The sequence below is a fragment of the Acanthopagrus latus genome, chromosome 10, assembly GCF_904848185.1.
Source record: "Acanthopagrus latus isolate v.2019 chromosome 10, fAcaLat1.1, whole genome shotgun sequence".
Classification (NCBI taxonomy): domain Eukaryota; kingdom Metazoa; phylum Chordata; class Actinopteri; order Spariformes; family Sparidae; genus Acanthopagrus; species Acanthopagrus latus.
Window position 1 is genome coordinate 15,470,722 of NC_051048.1, and position 17,484 is coordinate 15,488,205.

The window sequence follows — 17,484 nt, forward strand, 5'->3', positions numbered from 1 at the left end:
TGTGTTTCTATTTTCTGTGTTTGTCCATCTCGACCTTCTACATGCACGAAAACCTCTATAACACAAAACTGAAAAGCATGACAGGTCTCCTTTTAGCACATTTATGAGAAATCCATGAGCAATCTAATAATTTTCAAAGATTGTTCTGAGTCAGTCACTTAACCATTCTCATCATTGCAAAACCTGACTAAAAGCAGGATGCACAAAACCATTATAAGGAAACAAGAAATACTCATATTCCCCTTTACACAAGCGTTAAAATGGTTATCCATGGCATGCTAAAACAAAATTATAAAAAAAAAAAAAAACATTGTTTGTAGAGGGATAGCAGCAAGTAGGGAAAATTCACAGAGTCTACTCAATAATGTCAGTTACACGGCAAGAGTAGCAATTTAGGAGTTAAAAAGAAAGAAAGACAACACAACACAACAGAAAATCTTTCCATTGGTTTTGAAAGGATTCTCAACCCACAAGGAACCATGTACTTTTCCTTTTCCATTTCAGGGGGGAAGAATCACCAGTAGCTACAAGCGCCCCCCCCCCCGCAAAGTGATCTTGCCAGCCATGGTAATTATGGTGAAAGATTAGTAGCCACTGTGCCAAGAGCCAAAAGCACTTGAGTTGCAGTTTTCATGTCAAGATGGCGGTGGAGAGGATGACAACAGATAATTCACCCCTCAGCCTCCAAGTGCCATCACAATGGACCCCACAGGTTGCGATTAGCACTTGGGAGAAGAATGAGCAAACGCGGAGGGACTCACCTCCACCATCTTCTCTATGTGTTTCTTGATGATCGTGGGGTCGGCGTTGGGCTTCACCGACACCGCCCAGTCATCGATCATGGTGGGCTTGGGGTCAGGCGCGGGGGTGGGGCTGGAGTTCTGCTACAGTGGATGAGAAAGCAAAAAATAAATAAATAAATAAATAGACGTGAGATCAATATGAACCCAGGGAGGGAGAAGCTATAATCTTACATACAAAAGAAACGGAAAGAAAAGGTGGCCGCAGCAGTCAGGGTTGCCGCGGCGGATCAAAATGTCATGAGAAAAGGAAAACAAAGATTTCCGATATGGACTCTGACACTTTTTTTCTACATGGCACTCAATATGGAGCTGTAAGAACACTCATTATAGCATACAGCATGGGATCTGTCGGGCTGATTTGTCACTTAATATCTTTGAACTTCAAATAATGCCAGGGATTGATTGTTTCCCACAGAGTGCGACGCATCACGTACGAAACAGTGTGTCCACAGCATCACGGGACACTAAAACTCTCTGTAATCCAGACAGCTTTAGGGGGCTAGCAGCTTCAGGAAGCAGGGTGAAAGATGCAGTTAAAAAAAAAAATCGGGAGCAATCCATCAAATCAAAGACAGGAGTGGAGTGGGGTACATCACTGCCAAATATGGGCTAGTGCGGCACCAAAAGTGTACATCAGTATGCTGCAGCTCACCGCTGGCTTGCGGGGTTCCCTCTGTAGAGACATCTGATAGATCTCCTCCTCTGTGTGGTACTGGTCCAGGGATACCTGCACAGATCAGCGAAAGGAATTTGTCTTAAAACGAGCCAGTCTACATATCTGATGTTTTTGTTGAGTTTCGCCTTCATTACTCTCCAGGTATGGGCCACCAGTGTTCAACCGGTGGTTTTCAAATCATCAGTGGATGATGGTTATGGAACAATATTAGCATTTCCGGAGAAACTAACCACATTAGCAAAACAACGTCGTGTGAACGCGACTGCTCTTTCCCTTTAACATGCCCTCCTTATTAATAATAAAAACCGAATCTAAGCGACAGCTAAGGGCTGCACTAATTTGTATACTGTCTTTTATAATCAAGACCAACCGAACTGCCCTATTTTTGGTGCACGGTTGACTGAAAGTTTCAAAATTTGCAAAACCACTGGGTGTGGTGGGCGTGCGCTGTGATGAAACTGTAACAGTATGTGCTTACTGAAAGTACACCCCGTCATAACTGAAGCGCAGCGATTGAAAGCAGTATTCGCAAGGGGGTGGGGTGGGGGGGTGGTAAGTCACTCCTAAACCCTTTGAGCAAGATAAAGGTTGCAGGCTTCCCCTCCATATATGCCATAACGCCATCATTTGACCAAAGTCCCACACTTACAGTAAGCTGGCCTTTGCACTTATACTGTTCTTCAACTACTGCAACAGTGTTGTTTATATAGTATCCACAGAGAGAGTCTTGGTCTGAAAGTGTTCTCTTCATTCCCAGCAGCATTCATCCTCACCACCAAATAAATACATTCCTGCACAGATTACAGGCCAAAGCAACGTTTAGAGGCGTGTGCAGCGTGTCCAGACGCAAATATCAGTGAATTAGGCACAAAGTGACCAAATAAGGATGTTGTTGTGTGCCTTCACTCAAACAGCTGGCAACTATTTACTTGTTGCTCCGCGAGCACTCAACACTGACTATCGGATGGTCAGCTAGGGAGACATTTATACATTACAGCTTGTCCGAAATGCAGCAGCCAAACTCCTCGCTAAAACCAAAAAAGGTGCACCTGAATAGAATTTTAGCGTCCCTATTTGGTATTGTAAAGCAAGAAAACTTTGTTTTGTAAAATGCCACTGAAATAAAGTATTTCTGTGTGTGTTACATTTGCTGTGGGCTTTTTAGAGCTCTGCATTATCACAAAGCCTTGAAACTGCACTTGTAGTGGCGAATATAACCAGGGTCATGATCATGCATATAAATTGATTTGAGAATACACCTTGCAGTTCTGTGTTAACAGGGAATTTGAGCCTGATGTAAGACCAAGGTTTGATGCTCCCTATATAATAACAAGGCTGGAGTGGGGGAGCAGCAGGTGCAGCCACAGCTCACCCAAGGCCACAGATAGGGGCCTGGGTGAGACACTTTGTAGGCCTTAAGGAAGACAGACAAAAATGAGAATAGTAGGATGACAGTCTCGCGTGATCATGACGAAGGGGGATGGCCCAAGTGGGCGTTGGTGACCTTGACCCCAGGTATAAAAGTGGGTGATCCGGGGAGGTTTCTCAGTTGCCCCGGGGTACCTCATGGAATAAACACCTTTTTGGACTGAAGACTTGCTGCCTCGCCTCTGATTTGGACTTAGTCTCTGAGCTGTCTTGCCTCTGGTTTGGACTTAGACTCAGAGCCGTTTCTCCTCAGACTTGGACTTTAACTTTTGAGCGCAGTCACAGGGTCTGATAGTGGAATAACTGGACGGATAAGGAAGATAGTCTCCCACTACACACTCAACTAAACTCAACGCGTGGAGAGTTAACACTGTCAGTTGAAATGACCATGAACATGTTTGCTACGAGATATTGGTATATATTTCAATATTGTGTTATATCAATATTTAACCCCAGAGGCTTATGGGTGGCATTCTGATGACACCACACATCGAAAGGGATATTTCAAACAGAATATTAAGACATGAACTGCAGACACAAGAGGGGGCATGTGTCTTCCATACCTCTGGATTTTCACGGGATCTAATACCAAGGCCTTCTCACACACAGCCCTGTTCATTATAGATACTAAGTGGAGCCACACAGAACACAGCCACTATGGCAACAGGTTTTTCGCTCCAGCCAGCAGAGCAAACTGCCACAAGTAATCTCCAGCTGCATCCATTGTTGGCCTCGCATTATTTCATCAGAGCTATTCTCTTAGTATAATTGTATTTCCTGGCTTTTATTGAGTTCAAGCGGTAGGTGCGGAAGGGAAAAAAAAAAAGGATTTTTCTCTTGTTCGGCCTTCTAATTCAGTCGAGCTTGCAGTATTTCAGGGAAAATGTTAACTGCAAAGGTATCACCAAATACGATGATGATAATATAATTTCATTCATTTGAAAGGCTGATGAATGGGGCTCAACATGGAGGAAAATAGTATTTTAGTGCGGTGTGCCCATTTTAACTGGCAGGCATGCTTGTGCAGAGAGCTTCATTATTTTTGAAGGATTTATTGACTTCCTTTCCATCTGCTCACTCTGAGCCAAGCAGTGCTCAAGCTAGATCAACTGCAATAAGCACTGGCATAAAGATAATTGGGTATTGACTTTGTCCAACAAACTTCCCGGGTGCCCCTCAGCTCCAAAACCTGTCAAGTTGTTTTCTGTCATTTTCAAAGAAAAAAAAAAAAAGGCGAGCCTGCTGCAATCTCATGCGAACACCTGCCGCCAGACTGAATGATTGATCTCCTGGGATTGTTTAAATTCAAGCTCCCCTCCTTAAATCTGGGAAAATCTTATCTGCATCTGCCAAAAGAGTCCAACACACACACTCAGGGGTTTAGTCTTAAGCGCTAAAACACCACCTCATGCTTTCATGCTGAAGTACAGGCAGCAACGAAGCTTGGATCAGTCTCACTCGGTTTAAAAGCTCTCGCTAAACACATTATGAGATTCATAATGTGATTCAACCGCAGAATAGCCTGTTTGATTGAAAGGAGTGTGATAAATCAGGGCACAATTGAAGTTGGAAAATAGTCTTGGGAAGAAGTGGCGAAACGTATGACCATTTATTGTTTCTGTAGCATTTTTCATCACTTATTTCACAGCTGAAATAGATAAGAAAACACAGACCAAGCCAGTATATCAGGTTTCCCTGCAAAACTATCGAGATTTACAAGATTACACTAAGATCCTCTTTCAGGTCTTTCGGGGCCAAAGCACTCGGAGAGCAAAATCCCTTCAGTCTTTAATCAGGATACAGGAGCAGACATGAGGTCTCGGCGCAGGTTAACAATTTGAAGTTCAGTAAAGTTCAACGAAGAGATGCAGCAAAAGGGGCCGTGACTCTTTGTCCTGGATAAAAGCATCATTCCGAACACTGGAATGTGGATCCTAGATAACAACATTACAGTGGGCGACCGAAGATCTAGAAGTAAATGCGCTGTTCAGTCTTCTCTGTAACACCGAATGTCCATAATTTTTCTTCATCTACTTTTTTTGTTTTTACATGAACGACAAATTACTTTACTCATTAGGAGTGCAGCATTCAGCCAGTGGAAGAAGTTGTATAATCTTTTCCGTTGCTCTGGAGGATCTTTCTAAAAAAAAAAAATCATCCTGATGATGTCATCAGTGTTATCTTGGCTTTGGCTGGTAGATTCAAATTCTTTACAGGAGGCTGCACTACATACCGGAGGTGTAGGGTTTAATAGAAGCAGACTTTTGGGTGGCAAATAGAGTACAAGATTCCAAAAGAGCACAGCTTTAAAATTGAAAATGGATTTTATTGAACCTGTATCAATAATCATCAACATAATATTGACCAAGTTCATAATGGCACATCTAGCATCTGCATAAATTAGACAATCCAGTTCATGATATTCTGCTGTTTCTTGTTGAAGTTCAGCAACAAGGGAGTTAATTATTTCCTCTACTTTCAATTTTCAATATAATCAATGTTTCCACATCTGCTGAAGACAATTAAAAGGCCACGAGCTCGAATGTTGACGCTTTGAATGCTTTAGTTCCATATAATCTCTGGCCTACACAGATTTGGTCCCAGCTGGCTGCTGTACAGTTTGTCTGATCGCGAGCCAATCAAATCACAGCAGAGCGAAATCTGTGTATCAAACAGTCTGCCTGTGACACTGGCTGGACACAAAGTGTTTGTGCTTCTCAAAGTTTACCCTCCTACATCTCTGCTGTCTGGGTGGTTAATGAGCGCCTTTCAAATTCTGTTGCTTTTCATGATGAATAAACTCACCGCACCTGGTTCTGGACCTGATTTTGCCCGGTGCGAGCTATTTGTTGCGAGTACATCTTCAACTCAACCCAATCATTCATGGACATTCTTGGACGCCGCACATACACATTCCGTCTGGTCTTTGCACTCACCGTGAGCAGGTTGAGCAGATCCGTGTTGGCGTCGATGTTAGGCGGCGTGTTCTGGATCTGCGCCAGCTCTCGGAGGATGGCGTACAGCTGCTGGGTCTTTGTCAGGTTGACCCGTGTCTTCTCTTTGTCAGCCCAGTCTGGCAGCGCCACATGCACGGCTATCAGGTCTTTCAAATGCACGCCAAGGATAGGAAATCGAAAGCCGGCGCATTCAGAGAAGCGCTTGCGGTATTGACTGTAGTTCCCGCATGATGTCACCAGTTCGATGAGGTTGTTAAAAACCTGCAGGTCGAGTGAATGAGGGGAGATTCAATTAATTAAAGGGGAAACGACGGGGGATGAGATGAGAGCTGGCATGAAACAGAAAGTCTCAAGAGAGAGAGAGAGAGGGAGATTTGTTTAGAAGGAGTCAAAAAACATGCTGGAAAACTTTTGCTCCAGATGGACTTACGTAACTGACGAGACACTGTAACTCCCCCAACTGTTGCATTAAACTTTCCAGTTATATGGCTCAAATTCATAGTTCTAAAAAGCCACTGTGTGGGAGTAATGGGCACAGATAAGGAGTTTGGCAGCTCACACTGAGGAGATGTGGATTGCTAAATCAAAACTCAATATCACTTATGAGTTAAGTGCATCGGCATGCAGCGATCGACAGTGAGAACCTCCTTGTGTTTGGCTTTTGAGGCAGGAAACAGAGGGTTGAGAGCGCGGCCGCAGCTACTGCACCTTGTTGGTCTCCGCGCTGATGTGGCTCTGCGTGTCTTTGAGACGAGAGATGGAGCTGTTGCTGAGGCCGCCCACCACCGCCATCAGCGTGTTGAAGTTCTGCAACTGCAGCAGCTTCTGTCAACGAGAGGGAGGAAATATTAGGAATGAGGGTGAAAGAGGAGACAGTGAAGGAATGTGTGGGCCGTTGCCAAAAAGGAATCATTAGGGAGACAGAGGAGAGAAGGTGGTACAGGTTAAAAGTGATTTACGGTAGCAGGAGTCAGAGACAGGAAAAAAAAAAAAAAAAAGAAAAGTTTTAGTGTTCAGCAGCCCACATGAGCATCCACACATGAATCTAATATACCAAGATAGTACTGAATGTTCTGAGCTGTCTGTGTCAAACTTAAGCTACCACTTTGTGAATGGCGCGCTGCAGGGCTCCATGCTGCCCTTCAGCCTGCGTGGCATCTCGCTGAAAATCAATGGGTCGCAGCTGTGTGGGAGGGCTGCCAGAGGGGATCATTTGATTCAGCTCAGACACCCTTTGGAATCAATTGGCAAAGCAGTGCGGAGGGCAGCCCAGCATTTGAAGAGTACGTTTGGCTAAACTGCACGTGCATGTGGCCGTCAGCGAGGCCTGGGAAAGGTTTCATTGTCAACATGCCAGGGCTTTCCACTGGGTGTAGAATTAAGTCTGTGTGTACGACAGGCCTGGGAGATGGAGCTCATCCTCCTCTCAACCATTTGTTGTCGCACAGCCGATCGGTGATACGGTGTATTTATCAAAGCCAGAAGGCGCACATACAAGCACACGGAACATATTGTTTAAAAAAAACGAATTGGAATGGAGCTCGTCGATGAGCACAAAAGGGACATTTTTGCATTTTAAATCATAACGAACGTCTGTGCAGTCGAGAGGAAAAAAAAGACTAATGAGCGTGAGTCATTTGCAACGCGCTCCCAACAGGAAGCTGAAATGGGACACAACCAGCGCACCCCCCCCGAGGGAAGCTTTGGGAAATGTCAAGAAAATCGAGACTACCCTCTGTGCTGCCTCTGAATACATTTGAAATCAGCTTGAATGTAATTTCTGTCCCTGCATGAGCCCACACTGGGCGACACTTCTGAATAGAGAGTTTGAGGCATGTCAAATTGGCAAAGAATTAACAACATGATTTCCAGCAGGGATGGTCTGTCTCTGATGCATCTGTTCACCCAGTTTGCATTAATGACACAGTCCACTCAAAAACTGGCTTTAGGACACTCCAATGACACCGGGAAACACTGCCTATCATTATGTGGAAATAAATACCAGCATGCAGTGACAGATTCTCCTGTTACCTTTTCTTGTGGTTATTTTCAAACAGTGCGTCACTGTAATAAGATTCAGTCTGCAGTAGAGCTTAGCAGCTCTGTGAGACTGTTGTCTGGCACCAGGCTCGTTCTAATACAGATCCCACTATTAGAAATCCAATGTCCAATACTGCCTAAAGTACAGTCAGTACATGAGACTGTGCCCCAATCTGATACCACATAATTTATCTATATTGGTAATGGGATGAACTGCTGTAAACTGCTAGCAATGTAAACAAACTGACAAGACTACACAGGTCAGTGGCGTGCACAGACTTTTTGAAGGGCAGGGGCGAAAATACAGCGCATTCTCGCCACTGAAGAGGGCACTTTAGCGTGCATTTTGGCTCCCAAGAGGGCACTTTAGCACAAGTTTTGGCTCCTAAGAGGGCACTTTAACACACGTTTTTCAACAACTGGGGGGGGGGGGCACCACATGGTCACACCACAAGCCAATAGCCATAAATAGTGGAATGGATTGATTGATTGATTGATTGATTGATTGATTGATTGATTGGTTGGTTGATTGATTGATTGATTGATTGATAACATGCAGATAGTGACAATGCTAACACGACTAGCACATCTAAAATTACACATATTAACCCTCTTTCTTAGCATGCTAATGTAGGATAAACAAAATTAGTACATTTGAGGCTCAAGGGAATGTTACTATTTTTAAGATTCAGACAAACTGAAATGTTGACCCGAATGATAGCGCCGGTAGGTAGGCTACAATGCATAGAATCTGACAGAAATATAAAGAAAATTGTGTCTCTCCATTCCAATAATGTAATACATTTTAAAAGTTGCTGTAAGTGTTATAGTCATTTCAGCTAACTTCCTATACGCAGTTAGCAATCCCCTTCCCCTTCTCTATGTCATCACAGGAATAACAATGATAATCGGCAGACAGCAGCGAAAAGAAGAATCCGGCGGACAGGACCGCCTCTTTATGGAGTTCTCTGTACTGATTGGATAAAGTGGACAGGGATACCAGAACATGTCTTTTCTCTTTTACTGCATTTCACTGCAGGAGCGACACTTACTACAGCTTAACATGCCTCATGTCCAATTTCATTGCAGTGGCCGTGTTATTTGTTTAAACCCCTTTTAAACTCACTTCCTCTCAACCCCCCTCTGAGTTTCAGCATTTGCCCTGCAGCTCTGAATAAAAATGATATATCATCATATAAATCATATAAAATGATTCCAGGCACTAGCAGTGGCGATATTTGGAATAGAAGGCTAAAAAGAAAGGAGATCGGGGGGGAGGGAAGGAAGCCAGAAGGAGGTAATTCTCAGGTTGTTCTCCAGCTGATCTGTCACAGTCAACCATCCCGAACATCAAGGACCGCCGAGAATCAGCATCTGTCTGCGCCACTGCACTGTTATAGCTTCACAAAACATGCAAAAAGTCCAAGTAGTCAATATCAAGGAGGGTGGAACTCTTGGAAGAACTGCTGCTGGGGGCTCCTCTGACAAGAGCCCTGCTGAGGTGTTGGAGCGCTGGTGTATAAAGACAGAGGGCGGTGGTGACACCTACTGAGAGGCTGATGAATAAATGATGAGCGACGGAAGATTGTTCTGCAGATAAAGAGATCGACAGAATGAAAGTAGGTATGGGACTGAATACAATCCAGAAGTAGACTTGCAGTAAGTAATGAGGATGCATTCAGTAGCACTGCAGGCTATCAAGATGAGAATTATTTTTCTGAGCGTTCTGTGGTCGACTGAAGCTACCTTGCACGCACAGAGAGAGAAATCAGCCCATCTGGCAGTCCAAAGCAAACGATAACATCAAACTTAAATGGCATCACTTATAGTGAAGCCCGGGATGCAATTAAAAGGGATGTCTCTGTAGTGACATAATGGCAGTCTCCAGAAATATGGGCTGAGAACCATATAAGGCCTACTCTGAGCTGTATTTGGCAAGGTTTTCATTTAAATACACGCGGGGGAAATCTTTCCAGCAGCCAAAGATTGCCCGGCCAGTGTTCAAAAGACAACTGTCCCCTGAAGACGAATAAGCAAGCACTCAGTCAAGAGAAGACTGGACTTGACAGTGCGGGCTGAGTTTGCAGGGACAAGATTATTAGCCACACAAGCTGCATGGCTCCAGGGATAGCAGTGTCCATCGGCAGACCAGTTTGGACCATACTGAAGTATCTCCAATGAAATCTGGTGCCGATATCCCATCTCCCATGGATCCTAATGATTTTGGTGATCCTGGTTTTGACCAGCATGTCAAAACCACTAACCCTAACCCCAGCCCTGACGGTTCCTCCGGTGCCAGCAGCACGCTGACATTTTGTGTTCAAAATGAAATGTCTCGACGACATGGATTACCATTAAATATTAACACACACCTGCAACGCTGCATATCAGGTACAACACTGAATTCATCCAATATTCAAGTTCATGACGAGACTACATGACAACCCTGTAAGCCTCAGCTGTACTTTGTGCTTAGTGCCACTTAATAAATGCTGACACTTAACTAAGATGGTGAACCTGGTAAACGCTACATGTAAATGTGTTTTCACTTGTGAGCATGTTAACTTTTTCTGGTTAGAGAACTTTAAATGGGCAGTATTGCTCATAATTAACCAGTTTGTGGGTTGTTTGTTTGTTTGTTTCCTCTACCTAATGTTTTATATGTAGCTGTGAGTCATGCCTCCTGCAGACACTCCCCACTGATCCCTCTATGGTAGAATGCATCACCGAATTCTTTCTCGCCGACAGGAAGTGCACACGCTGTGTAATTAATTGATAACATACTTTTCCTTAACTTCTACATTCTATCCTTTTGGCAAATAGCTTATGCTCTTTTTGGGAATCTGCATCTAGGTTCATTCTGTTTGAGGAGGCACTCCCAGTAATAACAATAGGATCATTTAAATAACACTGAAAGTTGAATGAACTGCTAAATGTTAAATTGTCTGTTTGTGAAATCTGGTACCTCAAATCTAGGCTATTACCACTCCTTCAGATTAATTGAAGTTTTAATTGATGTTTTATGCTTTTATGTTTCAGACAGTGTAACAACCCCATAGGCCTTTAAAAGCCTTTGGATAATGGCGAAGATGCGTCATCACCCAGGTAAAACAAGACAGCCTTAATTCCTGGAGATGCTGGCTTCTCCCTTAACAGCAGTATTATCTAAAAGGGCTCTCGGTAGGCATCTTAAAATGCTAATACCGCTAAGCCTTTTTAAATTAAATTTATTTTTATTCACAATTTGTGCCACCTAATGGGAAATGACTGCGTTTTATGTGTGTGCATGCAAGTCATCAAAGCACTGCAGTGACTTTTTCTCCTTCTCTCCACATCTCTTGGTTTAATCTCTAATTCCCCTTTTTACAGCTTCACCCCCTCTTTCTCCGCCGCTCCAGGCTATCATCTCCTTTCAGGCTGTGCTGTGCGCACAATGAACCCCACAACTCACATTAAAACCCCCATGTTTTAAAAAAAAATCTTTCCAGGAAATGGACTAAATGTGCCCAGCAGACAGACCTGTGCCACCCTGATGAAGTGGGAGATGACGGCCGCTCTCTGTGGGGCAGTGGGCTTGCTGAGCACCATGAGCTGGATCCACTGGGAGACACTGTTGAAAAGGGTGATAAAACGCTCCAGGATGGGGTTGTCCACGGTGCAGCCGTGCATCACAAAGCTGTGGTAGTCCTGAAACTAAAATAGAGGAAGGAAGGAGGCTACGGGTTGGTACGATATGTTTCAATTGATTGAATTAAATCACAGCATACATCACATTATTTGGACAAAACTTCAGAAATGTTAAATGTCATATCAACGGCAAAGGTGGTACATCCCATTTTTTTATGGGGAACAAAACGATTCTGCATTCAGCCTGCAGACAGATCAGCACAGCCGGACAAGTACTTATACTCAACCTTGTATTATGTATGTATTATTAAAGGGGCACTTATATACTTTGCACGCACTGTAAATGAGGATTCTTCTTCCTCTTCTGTTTGAGAATGTCTGGCTCTGCTGCTTCATTCATGAGAAGACTTTTCAAAAACATGTCTCTTGCATTTCTCTCAGCTTAAGAAGAGGAAAAATTAAACATCTATGACTGTCTACCTGTGGCTCGTTAAAGGCACAGTTCAAAGATTCAAACCACTCTTATGTCTGTACAGTCAATATGCAGCTGGAGCTAGCAGCTGGTTAGCTTGGTTTAGCATAACTATTTGAAAAAGGAGTAAATACCTACCCTGGCTCTGTCTGAAAGGTAACAAAATCTTCCATCCAGAAGCTCAATAATTACCATATTATATATATTTTTTGCTTTACAGGACGTTATTTAATTCATTATTTCTTGGATCAGTCAAAATTACTTTTACATTTGAAATAAGTGCATTTCCCAAACTGCCAAACTCTTACTTTAAGGCAAAAATCTGGACATTAAAGCAACTAGCTGGCTGAATCTTTGATTCAGGAAATAAAGGAAAAACTCATTTGTTTTCATCATCTAAATGCAGAATAGTGCCAATACATTTGGCCCAGGAGATGCTCCATATTTTTCGTTTACTGGGGCTTACATTATAGCCATGGCTACTTCGTCTGTTTTATTTTGAGCAAGAATCTCCTTCAGAAGAGAGACAAAGACAAAGCCAAAACAAATCACTACCACTGCCCCCATATTGCCGCCAACACCATCACACTCGCATAAATTATCTAAAATCTATCATTAAAATCAGCACAAACCCAGTGATTGCCTTCGCTTCCCAAAATAAAACTCAAAGAGCAAAATGTTTTCCAGACAACAAATATAATTACTGCCAGTAAAAAGTCTGATTTTAACCGCGATTGCTTAGCAACTACAATGAGCTTGCAGCCTTGTAAAAAGTAGTAGTAAAGAGCCGTAAACATCCCACTTGTTACACAGAGTTGACTTTGGTCAAACTGACCAGGATCTTGCAGAAGGACTTGTACTCCAGGTAGGTCAGGTGTTCAGCCAGCTCACAGGAATCGAGGTGGTCAAACAGCAGCGACATCTTCCTCTTTTTGGACACTGATGGGACACGCTGAGTCACCTGCCGCTTCCACTTATATGACGGCCTGAGGGGGATAAGAAAGCACATCAAAACTGCAGAATACCTTGCGAAAAGTTTGCTCTTTCTTTCTTTCGGAAAAAAAAAAAACACACCATAACAGTTTCAGAAGATTAACTTTACGGCCGCTCCTCGGGGTAGAGCCGAACTAGATATCAAAGCATGATAAAGAGGGACATTGAGGGAAACTTCCATCCGACTTTTTCTCGATAAAATGCAATTTCTGACATTTCCCTCCACAAAGCCTCCTCCTTATGGAACCCGAAAAGGGAAGTTGAGGTCACAAAGAAATTGCTTTTATGGGAAAAGGAGAAGTCAGTGACCCTGCATAGCACAGCCCGGCCATGTCTGAGAACAGGCAATAAAAAAAGGGCACGCTGACACAAACGGCCGCAGACAGAGAGTCCTTCATTCACAGCGTCAACAACGTGCGCCGCTTTCGGCCACACACTGTCACTCACACACTGTCGAGGTCAATGAGCTGACTCTGTCTCTCGTTGCCCTCGGTGGTCAAGAGGTCTTTAAAGCCTTTGATCTGGTCCTCCAGCTCCGGGTTCAGATTGAACTCCGCTGGAAACTCGGAGAGCCAATACCTGGAGGGCAGAACAAAGGGACGAAGAGAGGGGGAGAGCGACGATGAAAACTAGGGCAGGAAGGTCGGCACAATAACGTGACTGTCGCGAACGCCGTGTAAAGCGCACGGCCTCGGTTTATATGACGATAAAAGTGACTTTTCAAAGTGACATGTAGACACTGTCAATATTCAACTGGGGCGCTTCATAAATCAAGCACATCAGATCAAAGTTCAGAGAGAAGTAGCACAGGATGGGCTGAAAGAACGAGTGACAGTTTCTTACTTGACGAGGTGGCATATTCTTGTTCGGCGCTCAGCGGTGCAGCTCTCCTCTTGAGATCTAATCCATGAGTTGAGGTGTTGAAATTGTCTGCAAAACTGCAACTGTTTGCAACCCCCCCCCATCTCAGACTATGATAAGTCCTACTTGAATAATTAAGATCTAACTGATTTGAAGAAAAAGGCAAACAACAGGCTGTAAAATGTTAATTCCCTTGATTCTCAAAGCCCTACGCAAGTCGAGTCCATTGCTCTGTCAGCAGCGTGTTAAGAGATATTTGTATTTGCAATACATAAAAACAAAGAAAGGTGAAGGATACTTGAGTACAAGACTCTTAGTCATGTCGGTCGATGGGATGTACCAAGGCTGCATCATGAGGAACATGCGGACCAAGGAAGCATCCTTCAAAGCGCCCTTCTCATCTACAAGAAGAATACAGCATGTCAGTCATCATCAGGAAGGTCACAGCACAGGCGCCTGCTATTAACACGTGTCTATTCTGGTAGTCAGCGCGTGAGTCATTGCCTGAACGCATACTACGCATTGCTGCAGGTATTTGCCATGACAGGAAATACACAAAATGAGATACAGAATTTGCTTTTATGGACTCGCTTTAGAATAAAACACATTATCTCTGTAAAAAATGCATCTTGTTTAAATGACCAACCGAAAGCTTGGACGCACGCTTCCAGCAGCTCGTCCACTGTGGCCGACTGCTCCGACAGTATGGACTCCATCGTTCCTTTTCCCCGTCGTTTATTCCCTCGTTTCCCTTTCTCCGGTTTTGACTCCCCGTGGCTCTCCCTGGACGCGACTGAAGATGAAAGAGAAGGGATCAAAGGGGAGAAAAGAAAGAGAGTAATTGTTTAACAAAGACGGAGAAAATCATATCCACAGAGGATGCACGCTCAGAATAGTTGCGCGGCCAGTTGTTTTGCATCCTGCTCCACGCTGGACTGCGTGAGCGAGCTAATCAGTGACTGTTTGCGCTACATTTACTGGCTGGTAAAATGTAATTGGGAGAGCTGCCTGTCAGTGTCATTCCCTGCAGAAATTATGGCTTGATTTGACCTCATAACTCCGAGGTGTCAATCTGCAAAGCCTGAATCGAAACTCGCTCTGCCTGACAGAGCTCAATTTAGAGTAATTGGTGCCGCTGTTCAGCGGAGACACAGGCGTTGCATTTCTATTACACTTGAAATTTTTAGACCAAGGTGTGGGCATAGTAACTGAGTAGCGACAGCAACAACACCCTTTTGTCTCCCTCACTTTCACACGAGCAGCCGTACAGAATAGAGTCGTTGAATCTAAATGAGGAAAAGTCATTATCTATCTGAAAATACTTGATACAATTACAGACAGATTTAAGTCAGAAAGTATTTAGTTGACCCAAATACATGCCAAGTTGTAAGATGCTTTGACATGGGTTAAACTACATTTCAGTATCTAAAAGTAGTTAAATTTGCACCACCTAAAACATTTAAAGAATATTTAAAATCTAAAATATCTGAAGTTATGTTAAAGACTTCTGTGTATTGTGTTGTAGTTGAAGTTAGCATGCTAAATAGCTTGCCGCTAGCCTGTTTGTACCTTAATAGGTGATGGCCCTATAGTAAACAACACAAACACCGCCCTGATGCTTTGAGCTCCCAGTCCAGGCAGAATCCGTTAATACGACTAGCTAGCTGCTTGTTAATTGAGCTTACTAGCTACAGTTAGCCGCAGTTAGCAGTCACCCTGGTGATACGCTGCCCCCTATTTGTTTGGAGTACGAATTGTTATGTTCTCATGAATTCTGATTCTTAGATGTTGCACCTTTAATGCACAATTGAAATACAACAACATAATATTTAAGAATATGTCATTAGCGGGGTTATGCTGCATCTGCGCAACTACTTTGACTGTTTGCACGAACAATTTGCTTATTATGCTTACACCCTTTTACTCAACTAACACAGCCGCATGTTCTGTTGGTATTTTCACACTGTGGTTTTGCTACTTCAAACATAAAAGGCTCTAAAGACATTCTAAAAATACCATCTAAAAATGCTTGCTGGCCAGTTTCGGTTCAAGCGATTTTATTATTCTGCATTTGTCTTCAAACTTTAATAGTATCTGATGCCTTATTTACATTTATGCATTTATATTATGATATATTCAAAGAGCATACTAGTGTTTTCAAAAAAACAGAATGCAAAAAGAGCTGCTTGATTGTGCAAAATGGTGTCCCCTCCGGTGCTCATGAGTTAAGGGATCTTGTCCTTTGACACATACCATCTTTATGACTGTGAACCCTGCGATGGGATGCACTGACACATATTTGGCATCCGAATATAAAGTCATCGTGATGGCCGAATTTGACAGCATGTAGACCGCTCAGCTCGCACTGACCTCGGTGTGACTTGGTGGATAAACTGATAGGGAGCCACAAGCACAATGAAGAGGAAACCACAATTTACTATCTGTTCTCGACGTGGGCGCGCAAGTACTGAAGGCAAATATTTGGACATGCATGGTGACTTTTTCATTCCATCACACTTTGGTCGCAGAAATTAGCTAAGGAAGAGATGTAAACCGGTATTTTTCTTGGCGGTTAGGTAAGAACTCACAGCAGGAAACCATGGCAACCACAGATTACCGTCCGTTTACTCTTACACGACATAAACACACACACACCTCAACACACACAAAATGCTTTTTTTTTCACTTTGAGAAGTGCAGTTTAAGAGTAAGAGTAGCCCGAGGGAACCTTTTTTGCTGTAATCCTAGATGCGTTCAGTGTGTCTGAAGAGGTAGAACACTAATCCTATCTTCTATATAGGTTACAGCTAGATCTGGTGGTAAAACAGGGGGATAAAAGGAGCCACCGGATCTTTTGGCTCATTGCTGTTGCGCGTGAAGGTAACGCCGAGGTTACGCTTGAGTGACAAAGTTAGGCCACAGAATCCATAACAACACACCCCGCCGCTGCATCAACTAATGGCTCTTCAATGTTGTGGTTCCGTGGAAGCGTGTGATGAGTATGTGTACGTATCCATTGTGCCTGACACAATGAAGCCATCCACCGCGCTGTCTCTGCTGCAACGCGGTGGGCGGACACACTCAATTACAGGCTTCACGAGCTGTCTCAGCCACACACACACACACACACACACACACACACGCATACGCACATACGTTTTCTGCAGGAATGGAGCGAAAAACAAGCGATGGAGGGAGAGAGTAAAGTGTAAGACTAAAGCTTCAATCATCAGTCATATTGCGAGAGCAAGCGAGATTCAGTATGACGATGAGTAGGAAACGGTGAAATGATTCATAATTACTGTTCGATGCTGCTGTCCTGTGGATGTTTTCTCCTACAGGACTCAGTTTTTCAGGGGAAATCCAAAAGGATGTGATTTTATGCACGTTCTCAAGTCAAGCAGTAGATGACGTAAGTTTACAAATGGAGTCCGCTAACATAAACTAACAACCAGTGCTTCCAGCGCAACACAAGCTGTTCCACAGAGTCCCTTTAACTTCTGGGTGGAAAAACCATGCACCACACCCTCGCCTTCATACAACATCATTAACTGTATACAACTCATTCATTAAAATGCATGTTTGATGTTTTAATATCTCATTAATAACAAGACTTTCACTAATGTT

The 17,484-nt window shown here is 43.5% G+C and overlaps 1 protein-coding gene across 3 annotated transcripts in view; it reads right to left on the bottom strand.

Annotated features, from left to right (window-relative positions):
* LOC119027385 (RAS guanyl-releasing protein 2-like) overlaps positions 1–17,484 on the bottom strand; it is a 41,296-nt gene that overhangs the window by 13,910 nt on the left and 9,902 nt on the right. For 2 of the 3 annotated variants that reach the window (XM_037112541.1, XM_037112540.1), the window contains exons 2-11: positions 14,504–14,650; positions 14,156–14,258; positions 13,840–13,896; positions 13,444–13,575; positions 12,839–12,989; positions 11,424–11,597; positions 6,573–6,689; positions 5,844–6,125; positions 1,456–1,530; positions 762–884 (exon numbers count right to left, since the gene is read on the bottom strand). In XM_037112541.1, coding sequence (XP_036968436.1) covers positions 762–884; positions 1,456–1,530; positions 5,844–6,125; positions 6,573–6,689; positions 11,424–11,597; positions 12,839–12,989; positions 13,444–13,575; positions 13,840–13,896; positions 14,156–14,258; positions 14,504–14,573 — 1,284 coding nt within the window. In that variant the 5' untranslated portion in view covers positions 14,574–14,650. The remainder of the gene's footprint in view (positions 1–761; positions 885–1,455; positions 1,531–5,843; positions 6,126–6,572; positions 6,690–11,423; positions 11,598–12,838; positions 12,990–13,443; positions 13,576–13,839; positions 13,897–14,155; positions 14,259–14,503; positions 14,651–17,484) is intronic. The other variant, XM_037112542.1, reaches the window with a different exon arrangement.